At 44.4% G+C, this 12,508-nt stretch overlaps 1 protein-coding gene across 1 annotated transcript in view; it reads left to right on the top strand.

Moving 5' to 3' along the window:
* Positions 1-12,508, top strand: part of FKBP9 (FKBP prolyl isomerase 9) — a 50,833-nt gene that overhangs the window by 14,989 nt on the left and 23,336 nt on the right. Inside the window, exons 5-7 of the mRNA XM_075826944.1 lie at positions 5,851-6,040; positions 7,860-8,005; positions 10,769-10,955. Of these exons, the coding sequence (XP_075683059.1) occupies positions 5,851-6,040; positions 7,860-8,005; positions 10,769-10,955 (523 nt within the window). The remainder of the gene's footprint in view (positions 1-5,850; positions 6,041-7,859; positions 8,006-10,768; positions 10,956-12,508) is intronic.

The following is a 12,508-nucleotide window of genomic DNA, read 5'->3' as shown; positions in this document are numbered from 1 at the left end:
CCTTCATGGCAACGGTATTCCCCAATGGCAGTGGTCTCTTTTAGCAGGATAATGTCACACTGCAAAAGTTGTTTAGGAATGGTTTGAGATACATGACAAAAAGTTCAAGGTGTTGATGTGGCCTCCATATTCTCCAGAACTCAATCCGATTAAGCATCTGTAGGGTGTGCTGGAAACACACGTCCGATCCATTGAGGCTCCACTTCAAAACTTACAGGACTTCAAGGTTCTATTGCTAATGATTTGATGGCAGAAACCACGGCACCTTTGGAGGTCTTGTGGAGTCTATGCCTCGATGGTACAGAGCTGTTTTGGCGGCACGAGAGGAAATGACACAATATAAGCAGGTGGTTTTAATGTTATATAATAAACCTACAATGCCAGAGAGAAAAATCCCTTGGTAGAACCATAAAGTAACTAATTATTGTGAAACCCAAAATACATCAATGGGAAGGTATCAACAAAAAAGCCATGAGGCATATATACTTCAAAAATGTTTTATTACAAAAGTCGGGATGTAAAAACGCCCACAATATAAAAGACACACATACACAAGACATAGGTAAAAATGGTAACCCAAAGAGGTAGATATAGATATCACACACACATCAGTATATACATATGGAGGTAGGTACAATGTAAAGTACCTGGCACAAATAAGGGGAAACGTATATGTCAAATGTGGAAATATAGAACATATCCTGCCAGTGGCGGACACAGACTGCAAAAGGCCCCTGTGCAGATAATGTGCCAGGGCCCCCCCCCCCCCACCCCGCAAACTTCTCATGGCCGACGGTCCGCTTTCAGCTGCATCGCTGGGTCTCCTAAGTGACCCAACAATGCAGCACTAGCAGCCGGGGCGTCACTAAGGCTGGGTTCACACACACACTATTTACGGACGTAATTTGGGCGTTTTAGCATTGAATTACATCCGAAAATGCGGCTCAAAAGCGTCGGAAAACATCTGCCCATTCATTTGAATGGGTCTTACGATGTTCTGTGCCGATGGTCATTTTTTTTTACGCGCCGCTGTCGAAAGGCGGCGCGTAAAAAACTGCCTGTCACTTCTTCAGATGTAAATGGAGCCGTTTTCCATGGACTCCATGGAAAACCAGCTTCAATTACTTCCGTAGTGGACGCAGCAAAAGACGCCTGCACATGCCATTACGGCTGAAATTACGGTGCTGTTTTCTCCTGAAAACAGCACAGTAATTTCAGCCGTAACAGACGCTGCCGTGTGAACATACCCTCAGGGCTTAAAATGTCCGGGAAATAGCCCCAATACATATGTGTCCGCCCCAAAAAAAAGTGTGTGTATAGGAGACAGCATAGCATATCTATAGCACTACGACCCTATAAACTATGGATAGGATTAGATACAGTGGCTGAGCAGACAGTATCACACATGATAGGATTAGATACAGTGGCTCAGAAGGCAGTATCACACATGATAGGATTAGATACACAGCTCAGCAGACAGTATCACACATGATAGGATTAGATACAGTGGCCCAGCAGACAGTATCACACATGATAGGATTAGATACAGTGGCTCAGCAGACAGTACCACACATGATAGGATTAGATACAGTGGCTCAGCAGACAGTACCACACATGATAGGATTAGATACAGTGGCTCAGCAGACAGTATCACACATGATAGGATTAGATACAGTGGCTCAGCAGACAGTACCACACATTATAGGATTAGATACAGTGGCTCAGCAGACAGTATCACACATGATAGGATTAGATACAGTGGCTCAGCAGACAGTATCACACATGATCGGATTAGATATAGGGCCCAGCACAGTATCATACATGATTGGATTAGATACACAGCTCAGCAGACTGTATCACACATGATAGGATTAGATACAGGGCCCAGCTCGCTGACATTGCGGCTCCAGCGCTGGACCCAGGAAAGGTAAGAATAATAATTTTGCTTCTTTATGTGTTACTGATTATTTTTGTGTGTTTGTGTTTTTTTTACAGGTTCGGTTGTTGGACTTCGGATACGAGGACTTCAATGACGGCGTTTTTTTTATTCTCAATAAAATGGTTAATGAGGGTTGTGTTTTTATTTCAATAAAAAAAATTTCTATGTGCTTGTATCTTTTTAAACTTTATTATCACCGCCTTAGTAATGGCCGCTGGCTGATTGACAACCTCCATTACTAAGGCGGGGCTTAATGTTAGCCGGTGCAGAGTCTACACTAACCCCCATTATTACCCCGGTACCCACCGCCACCAGGGGTACTGGGAAGAGCCGGGTACAAACCAGTACCCGACCAGCTGTAGTGACGGGCAGGCACCGGGGTGGCCGCAGGCTGGTAGTATTAGGCTGGGGAAGGCCAAAAACAGTGGCCCTTCCCACCCTTGTAATGCTGCCTGCTGCTGCTGTGTTGTATCTGGCTGGTTATGAAAATTGGGGGGGACCCGACATCGTTCTTTCCAATTATTTTTTAAATGACGTGGCGTCCCCCCCATTTTCATAACCAGCCAGATACAATAAAGCAGCAGCAGCCTAGCATCACCAGGGTAGGAAGGGCCACTGTATCTGGCCTTTCCCCTCCTGATAATACCAGCCTGCGGCCACCCCAGTGGCCGACCATCACTACAGATGGTCAGGTACTGGATCGTACCCGGCTCTTCCCAGCACCCCTGGTGGCGGTGGGTACCGGGGTAATAATGGGGGTTAGTGTTAGCCTCTGCATCGGCTAACACTAAGCCCCGCCTTAGCAATGGATGCTGTCAATCAGCCGGCGGCCATTACTAAGGCGGTAGTAATATAGTTTAAAAAAAACCACAAAGACATAGAAAAAATATTTTATTGAAATAAAAAAAAAAAACACAACCCTCATTAACCATTTTATTAATAAAAAAAAAAGCTGTCATCGAAGTAGTCCTGGAATCCGCCGTAGTCCAACGACCGAACCTGTAAGAAAACACACAAAAAATGATTAGTAACACATGTGTTAGGGTATGTGCACACACACTAATTACGTCCGGAATTGACGGACGTATTTCGGCCGCAAGTACCGGACCGAACACACTGCAGGGAGCCGGGCTCCTAGCATCATAGTTATGTACGACGCTAGGAGTCCCTGCCTCGCTGCCGGACAACTGTCCGGTACTGAAAACATGATTACAGTACAGGACAGTTGTCCCACAGCGAGGCAGGGACTCCTAGCGTCGTACATAAGTACGACGCTAGGAGCCCGGCTCCCTGCAGTGTGTTCGGTCCGGTACTTGCGGCCGAAATACATCCGTCACTTACGGACGTAATTAGTGTCTGTGCACATACCCTAAGGCTTAGATACAGGGCCCATGTGTGATACTGTCTGTGGGACCCTGTATCTAAGCCTACCACAAGGTAGGCTTAGATACAGGGTCCAGCAGACAGTAATCTTATACAGTATAAGATTACTGTGTGCTGGGGCCCTGTATCTAAACCTACAGTGTGGTAGGCTTAGATACAGGGCCCAGCAGACAGGATCACGCATGGGCCATGTATCTAAGCCTACCATGTGATTGGCTTAGATACAGGGCCCAGCAGACAGCATCACACAATCTGTGATCCTGTCTCATGGGCCCCCTAAGCCTGCTACATCGTAGGCTTAGGGGTTGTGCAGTCCCTAAACATTGATGGCCTATCCTCAGGATAGGCCATCAATAGCTGATGTGTCGCCCGGGACCCGCAAATCAGCTGTTTTGAAGGGGCCGCAGCACTCGTACGAGAGCTGCTTCCCCTTCATTTCACTACTCGCCCACACTGTGAATCGCCGAAACCGATTCACAGTGTGACCGGAATGAAGTGACAGGAATGAAGGGGAGCAGCTCTCGTACGAGTGCTGCGGCCCCTTCAAAACAGCTGATTGGCGGGTCCCAGGAGTCGGACCCCGCCAGTCAGGGCTATCTTACCTTCCTCTTCGGCCGCGGCGGGAGTTCTGTAGTCTCGATGCTGTGCGCGGCGGCATAGCGCTGTGACGTCATGCGCTGCGCACAGCGCCTGACGTCAGGACCTCCGCTGCGATCCGGAACCAGGAAGGTAAGTAAAGTATGTTACTATAGTAACAGGGGCCCGCGGCCCGAGTTACTATAGTAACTTTTTATTGATGTGGTGCGGGGGGCCGTGGGCCCCCCTGGCTTCGGGGCCCGGTCGCAATTGCGACCGCTGCGACCCCTATAGCTACGCCAGTGGTCCACGGGCCTCTGTCTCAGTCCTCAGCATCGCGCAGCTGAGAACTGAGTCGGCCAGCAGAGGAACGGGCCCCCTTCCCACGCGGGGCCCTTGTGCAGCTGCACCGGCTGCACATGCGGTATGTCCGCCCCTGTATCCTGCACAATCTACATAGGACCTATATTGCATAAATAGCTAGCCACAAATGAAAAGGGAAGGCATAAAGGAAATACCAAAAAACCAGGATACTGACCCATACGCATGTGTGTGAGGTGTCAAAGCGACCCCACCCTCCGACGCACGTTTCGTGTTAGCTTCTTTTGGGAGTGGTTTTAATGTTATGACTGAACGGTGTATAGTTATATATAATTACGTTTTAATTATATAGTTAACTTATAGTTCTGACAAGAGAGGTTTCAATGAGGGAATTGTATATATTTCAATAAGCATGTCATTGTACAAGGACTGTGCTTTAAAGGGAATTAAAAAAATTTTTTTTTTCTTCCCTTGCTACTATGAAACTGAATTTGTCAGAGCATGTTATTATTGTTAAATAGCTTTTATAGTCTTTAGCACTGAACAGAGTACTGATAAACCACTTAAGGCCCAGGTCTGTTTGGGCCTTAAAGGTGGTTGTCCCACTATGACAACTTATAACCTATTAACAGGATAGGTTATAAGTGCTTGATCGCTGGGACTCCCACCGATCACGAGAATGGGGGTCTCAATCCCCTGTTTGAATGGTGCGGTGGTCACGCAAGCGTGCTGCCGCTCTATTCATTTTCTATGAGACTGCAGAAGATAGCCAATTACGGCTATCTCCGGCAGTCCCATATAGAGATTGAATGAAGTGGTAGCTCGCATGCGTGACCGCTACTCTGTTTAAACAGGGGGCTTGGGACCCCTGTTCTTGTGATCGGTGGGGGTCATAGCTGTGGATCCTTGCGATCAAACATTTATGACCAGCTGTTTTATGTTGCCAAAATGTTACTATTTTTCAGCGCTGTTTGGGGGTACATATAAATGACTGTAATTTATATTATTTTTTTTTTACCACAAAAATAGAAAAAAAGTGTTTCTTTTTTATTTTTATAACATTCACATTTCACAGTAAGTAACCTGTTAAATTAATTCTTCAGGTTATTACAGTTGTGTGGCTTTTTTGTTTGTATTTATTGTTTGTGCAATAAAATTTATTTTATGCTAAATCATTAAGTTTTTTGCTAAATAATATTTCCCCCAAGAGGTCATAAAAGACCTCTGGGGGATATCAAATTGAATTTTTTTTATTGTGCAGGTTTTCATTGGGCAGAGCTAGACCTGCAGCGATCAACTGATTGGTGGGCCAGTTTCAATGTGAAAAGGGGTAGCCATGATGAGATAACCCCTTTAATATGATTCTTTATTGTCATAAAGCTGCACATGCAAGTTTTGCTTATCAATTTACATTAGTGTACACTTTTCAGGTAGTCCTGTGGGGGTAAACCATACTTATATTCTCTTGACAGTAGCTGGGAGAGCTGACTCTGGGAACTTGATTTCCCCACTTCAATTCTCCCCTATATCCTGAATAGATTACATACGGACATACTCATTTTAATGGGATATAACTTTAATATTTATACGTATATTGTGTAAACCATTCTTGTACCCTTTTGTCTTTATAGGTAAAGATATTCCCGCTCAGGCAACTCTTGTTTTCGATGTAGTCTTATTGGACTTGCACAACCCAAAAGATGGTATCACTGTGGAAGTCCAGTATGTCGCACAAGACTGTGAGCGGAAAACTCAGGCTGGTGACTACGTCCGGTACCATTACAATGGCACACTGTTAGATGGCACATTCTTCGACTCCAGGTTTACAGACGTTCCTTTCTATTGATGTGATTAGTAGCATCTACATTTTATAGCAATTACTGTATTTATTCATAGAATAATTCAATTTTATTAATAAAACACAAAAGTAATCATATGTAACAGATCGAGAAAAAACTGTTTTTAAAGGGGTTGCCTGAGATTAGAAAACAGGATCTGCTGTTTTTTTAGGGTATGTTCACACGCTAAACAAAAAACGTCTGTAAAATGCATCGAGTGTTTTCTGATGCGTTTTTTTACAGCCATTTTTGGAGCTGTTTTTCTATTGACCCAATGAAAAACGGCTGCTGTCAGTTCCATAGTGTGTGACAGGCACTTCAGGAGAAGAAGAAGCGCAGGTCTAGTGAAGGTACAGGGAGGCGGCACCAGACCTTCGCTACTTCTTCTCCGGAAGCGCCCGTCACACACTGCTGCTGCCTGCTACTCTATAGATAACTGTATAGTATATAGAGGCAGAGAGACCTTCTTGACGTCACGATGTGGGCGTGCACATCTGACGTCAGGATGGGGCCGCTGCCCGCCTGTACACACAGGCAGCAGAGTCCGTACACTGATACATTCAAACGGTGTACGGATTTCTGCTAGCAACAGCAAAAAGTCAATAAAATGTGGTAGAAAAGTTCAGAGTGGCTATTTGAAACACATATAACACAAAAAGGAGCCCAAATTCATTAATAAAGTATATTACAAAATATATTTATATAACCCATGCTGCAAGAAAATAAAAAGTTGATTGAACGTTTAGTTATGCTTTAACTATCTATCAAGACTCCCTACATTCTACATGATCTGAAATGTATCACTTAACTATCACATATTTTTTACTAGAACTACATGCAGTGCATTCTCTTTACACTAGGGCCATACAAGCGCCAATCAGATAATACTGGTATAGGAACATTATTGTATTGTGCAGTAGCATTGTATCTAAGAGGCTGCAAGATATAGCATGTTGCATGCTCATGGAACTGTTGCATCATAGAAAGTCCTAAACTATTTCAAATTGTTCCTCTTCTAGGACTATTGCAAGCCTTTGATGTTGCTTAAAGGGGCTGTCCAACATAAGAGAAACATGTCTGCTTTCTTCCAAAAACGGTGCCAAACCTATCCACAGGTTATGTTTAGTATTGCAACTCAGCCCCATTCACCCTAGTGAAGCAGTTCCTCAATATCAGACACAACCCATGGACAGGTGTGGCACTATTTCTGGGAGAAGGCAGTCGTGTTTCCCTAATTCTGATCAATCCCTTTAAGTCATATTGAAGTTAAAGGGGTATTCCGGTTACAACAAGTTACCCCCTATCCGTAGGGTAAGGGGTAACTTGCTGATCGGTGGGTGTCCGACAGCTTGGACCCCCACAGTTTACGTGAACGGGGGTTCCGAACCCTTCGTTTGAACCGAGCGGTAGGTTGCTCATGCGCACTGCCGCTCCATTCATTCTCTATGGGAGCGCCGGAGATAGCCAAGTGCAGTGTTCGGCTTTTTCCGGCGCTGCCATGAAGAATGAATGGAGCAGCATTGAGCATAAGCGACCTGCTGCTGGGTTCAAACGAGGGTTTCGGGACCCCAGTTCTCCTAAACGGTGGGGGTCCGAGCTGTCAGACACACACCGATCAGCAAGTTACCCCTTACCCTACGGAACTTGTTGTAACCGGAATACCCCTTTAAGGTTACATCAAAGTATTGTGTCTTATTTAAAGTTACGTATACTCTACTTGTAAGATTATATATTTTGCTTTCGATCCTGAAAAGTGATTCTCTTTATATTTTGTACTATTTATTATTTGTCCCATACTCTAGTTACTCACGAAACCACACTTATAACACATACATTGGAAAAGGTTACGTGATCTCTGGTATGGATGAAGGTTTGCTGGGTGTGTGCAATGGAGAAAAGCGGCGGATTACAATTCCACCACATCTTGCTTATGGCGAAGAAGGAACAGGTAGGTTCCTATTCTATATATGGGACTTGGCAACCGAATATATGGTCCAGCTCAGAGACTGGTTTCAGTCTTCTATAATCCTCTTCTATACTGCTGGTATGAAACAAGACTAAAACTGTCCCAAATAGTAGTTGTATATACAGCTTTGTCACTCTTTGTGGTTGTTGAAATATGACATAATATAGATGATTCATTTCTATTTTTATCCCTCACATTACTGTTTATGCTTCAAAAATTATTTTAAAGCAAATCAATTATCTAAAGCTAAATATTCAGGGTGGAAGTGTCCATTCCCTCAGGGAACTGTTTGGTCATAGGCAATGTCTCCGACCCACCTCCCTGTCAATCTACTTCTGTAAATGAAACTGACTGGGTCCACGACCATTAATAAAAAAAAAACAACTGCAGTGCCTTGTGGCCGTATTCACCCCCTTGGTGGTTTTTTCTGTTTTGTAGCATTACAACCTGGAATTAAAATTTGATGTTTTTGTAATGGTCCTGACAAGGCAGTCCAAATTGCTACAGTTGAATAAAATAAAATACCTTTGTTTTTTTTTGTTTTTTTTAAAACCACAAACTAAAATATGTATGAAACCCCTACTGGTCAAACCAACTGACTTTAGAAGTCACATTATTAGTTGAATAAGATCCCCCTGTGTGCCATAAAAGTGTCACATGATGTCAGTATAAATACATCTGTTCTGAAGCGCACTGAGTCTGTAACACTACTAAGCAAGCAACTAAAAGACCAAGGAGCTCTCCAAACAGGTCAGAGGCAAAGTATATATATCAAGGTTGGGTTATGAAAAAAATATCTCAAACTTTGAACATCCCACGGAGCTCCATTAAATCTATTAGAACAAAATGGAAATTGTATGGCACAACTACAAATCTGACAAGAGAAGTCCGCCCACCAAAGTTACAGAACGGGTAAGGAGGGCATTATTCAGGGATTCAACAAACACACAAATGATAACATTGGAGGGGCTCCAAACATCAACAGTGGAGATTTCCATAGGACCAGTATAAGCGGTGCACTTCACAGGGTGGGTGTAATGATAGGGGTAGGGAAACGGACAAGTGAGCCCTAATCTACCCGCCACTCTGTCCCTGCCTACTTGCAACGACCCGCCCTAGGCGACGGGGTACAACTGGGCGGCGGTCCCTACGCTCAGTAAGTGCACGAGACAAAACATACAAGGGAATATAAAGCAAAGGGAAAGGGGCAGTTGCCCACGGAAACACCGTGAGCAACAGAGTGGTGAACGAGCCAAGTCAAACCAGGAGAGCACGACGTACCAAACGCAGAGCAGAATAGTCAGAAAGCCAGTGTCAGAATGGAGCAGGATCAAATTGTTAGGAGCTGTAGCTGGGCCAGGAAACCACACGGAAAGAATCACAAGCAAAGGAGGAACAGGAAAGGCAGGTATAAATAGACAGAGGGCGGGAGCTAGCTGAGTCTGGCCAGACTGTGATAGGCTCTCCCACTCCTAAGCCTGCCAGCCTGAGTGGTGGAAGCTGGAGTCAGTCTCAGAGAAATAGACTCAGGTGCAGACTGATTACCTATGGAAGTTAACCCCGAAGCTGTGCCTGGCAGATCCTTTACAGTGGGGCTTTATGAAAACACATGGAAGAAGATTTTCTGGTCAGATGAGACTGAGGCCTCATGCACACGACCGTAAAAACACCCGTTATTGCGGGTCGTAATTACGACCCGCAATAACGGGCCCATAGACTTCTGTTAGTCACGGGTACCTTCCCATTGTCTCACGGGAAGGTGCCCGTGCCGTTAAAAAATAGAACATGTTCTATTTTTTCATTTTACGGGCCGTGCTGCTATGCTTTATAATGGGAGCACGGCTCGCAAAAGCGGCCAGCTGCCCGTCCCCGGCCGTGCTCGTAATTACGAGTCGTTATTACGAGCACGGTCGTGTGCATGAGGCCTAAGGCCTCATGCACACGACCGTATTTTTGTCCACCCGTAAATACTGGCGTAAATACGGGTCCTTGGTCACACGTATTTGACCCGTATTGCACCAGTACTTACGGACCCGTGCCCGTAAATACGGGTCTCGTGTCATCCGTATTCCACCCGTATTTACAGTGCAGGATAGAGAGAAGGGATAGCCCTTTCCGTAATAAAAGTAAAAGAAATTCATACTTACCGGCCGTTGCCTTGGTGACGTGTCCCTCTCTTGACATCCAGTCCGACCTCCCTGGATGACGCGGCAGTCCATGTGACCGCTGCAGCTAGTAATTGGCCTGTGGTTGGCTGCGCCCTTAAGGGGTTAACTGTAGCGCAAATCACGAGCGTCATCCGGAAGTGCTTCCGTGTGCCGTGCGCTATTTGCACGCACCTATTGACTTCAATGGGTGCGTGCTGCGCGAAACATGGGCAAGTACAGGACATGTCGTGAGTTTTACGCAGCGCTCACACGCTGCTTGAAAATCACTGACAGTCTGAACGTACCCATAGCCTAACATTTTCACGCATGTATCACGGACGTGAATAAGGGGGTTTGGGATCCCCGTTCTTGCAGTGGTCCGAGCCATCAGACAATTATCATATCACCTATACATGGATAAATTATATTTCTTTATTCTGGGAATGCCCCTCATAAATCCATTTTTATTCAGGGCTGTAATGCAAGAAAACTGGAAAAACACCAAAGGGGAGGGGGGGGGGGGGGATACTTTTTTGCAAGGCACTGTACATAAATTTATAGATGATTTATTATATGTATTTTCTTGTTTCTTTCCAAGGAAAGATTCCAGGATCTGCAGTGTTGGTTTTTGACATCCTCATCGTTGATTTCCACAACCCAGATGATTCTGTCAGCATCATATCAAATTATAAGCCAACCAACTGCACTGTCCTGAGTAAGAAGGGGGACTATTTGAAGTATCACTATAATGCAACACTTATGGATGGCACTGTAATAGATTCCACGTAAGTTTACATAGAAGTGTGTATGTAATTACAATAAATATCTTCAAAATTGCAGAATAATATTGCAATTAAAGGGGTAGTCCCACCAAAACAATGTATCACGTATCCATAGTGTTTGATCGCTAGTGGTCCCAGCACCTAGATCCCCACCGATCAAGAGCAGGGGGGTTCTGAGTCCCCTGAATGAAGCAAGGGTCACGCATGTGCGCTGCCGCTCTATTCATTCTCTATGGGAATGCTGTTGATAGCTAAGTACATCGCTCGGCAATCCCTGGCAGTCCCATATAAAAGAATGGAATGGCAGCGGGCATGCGTGACTGCTCTCCGTTCTCTCAGGGGACTTGTGACCCCAGTTCTCTTACAACACGTGTGAGTGAACCCATATAAGAGTCAATTTAATAATTTATTAACTTTCTGCTCTTATTTTATGCATTGTTGTAAGTGATAAGCAATATCTGTAAGGCTTTATTCACATCTGCGTTAGGGGCCTCCGTTGCAGATCCGGTTGAATTCAGCGAAGATAATAGCACAGCATGCTGCGTTATAGTCTGCTGTAAAAAATGACGGACGCCCTGACAAAAGCCGATGGAACCTATTAAGGACAATGGGTATCGTCTGCCGCCGGTGGTGATCATAGTGCAACGGAAACGTTGCTTCCGTTTATTCCCTTGTTCTGCTCCTCTGACGGAGCAGAACAATGGAATGGCCTGACGCAGGTGTGAACATAGCCTAATAAGGGTCATACGTGTATAATTATAGTAAAATATTTGTATAGATATATTTGTATGATACTTTTTAACACTTTATGTTTTGGTTTTATCCATATTTTTATTTGTTATAAAAATATGTTTTTCTTTCTCTCCTCTCTTTGGAGTGGCCAATAAATTATTTTACAGTTTTCAACTCTAAGCCCAGGGGGTGAGAATAACGGAGTCACTTAACTAGTGTTAAAGAGGCTCTGTCACCACATTATAAGTGCCCTATCTTCTACATAAGGAGATGGGCGCTGTAATGTAGGTGACAGTAATGCTTTTTATTTAAAAAAACGATCTATTTTCACAAAGTTAGGAGCGATTTTGGTTTATGCTAATGAGCTTTCTTAATGCCCAAGTGGGCGTACTTTTACTTTCGACCAAGTGGGCGTTGTACAGAGGAGTGCATGACGCTGACCAATCGGTCAATGAATGGAGAGGAGTGCATGATGCCGATTGGTCAGCGTCATGCACTCCTCTGTACAACGCCCACTTGGTCGAAAGTAAAAGTACGCCCACTTGGGCATTAAGAAAGCTCATTAGCATAAACCAAAATCGCTCCTAACGTTGTGAAAATAGATCGTTTTTTTTAAATAAAAAGCATTACTGTCACCTACATTATAGCGCCCATCTCCTTATGTAGGAGACAGGACACTTATAATGTGGTGACAGAGTCTCTTTAAATCTCATATCTGTAGTTCAAGCACACTAGCCTTCCTTGTCTTTGTAATAACATAACTGGTACAGTAGACAAATACACTTGTGGATTCTCGCTGTAGAGAATGTGTGATGGATACAGTG

This window comes from Rhinoderma darwinii, chromosome 5 (assembly GCF_050947455.1).
Source record: "Rhinoderma darwinii isolate aRhiDar2 chromosome 5, aRhiDar2.hap1, whole genome shotgun sequence".
Classification (NCBI taxonomy): Eukaryota; Metazoa; Chordata; class Amphibia; order Anura; family Rhinodermatidae; genus Rhinoderma; species Rhinoderma darwinii.
The sequence above is the reverse complement of the archived record's forward strand: the minus strand, read 5'-3'. Positions and strand labels throughout refer to the sequence as shown.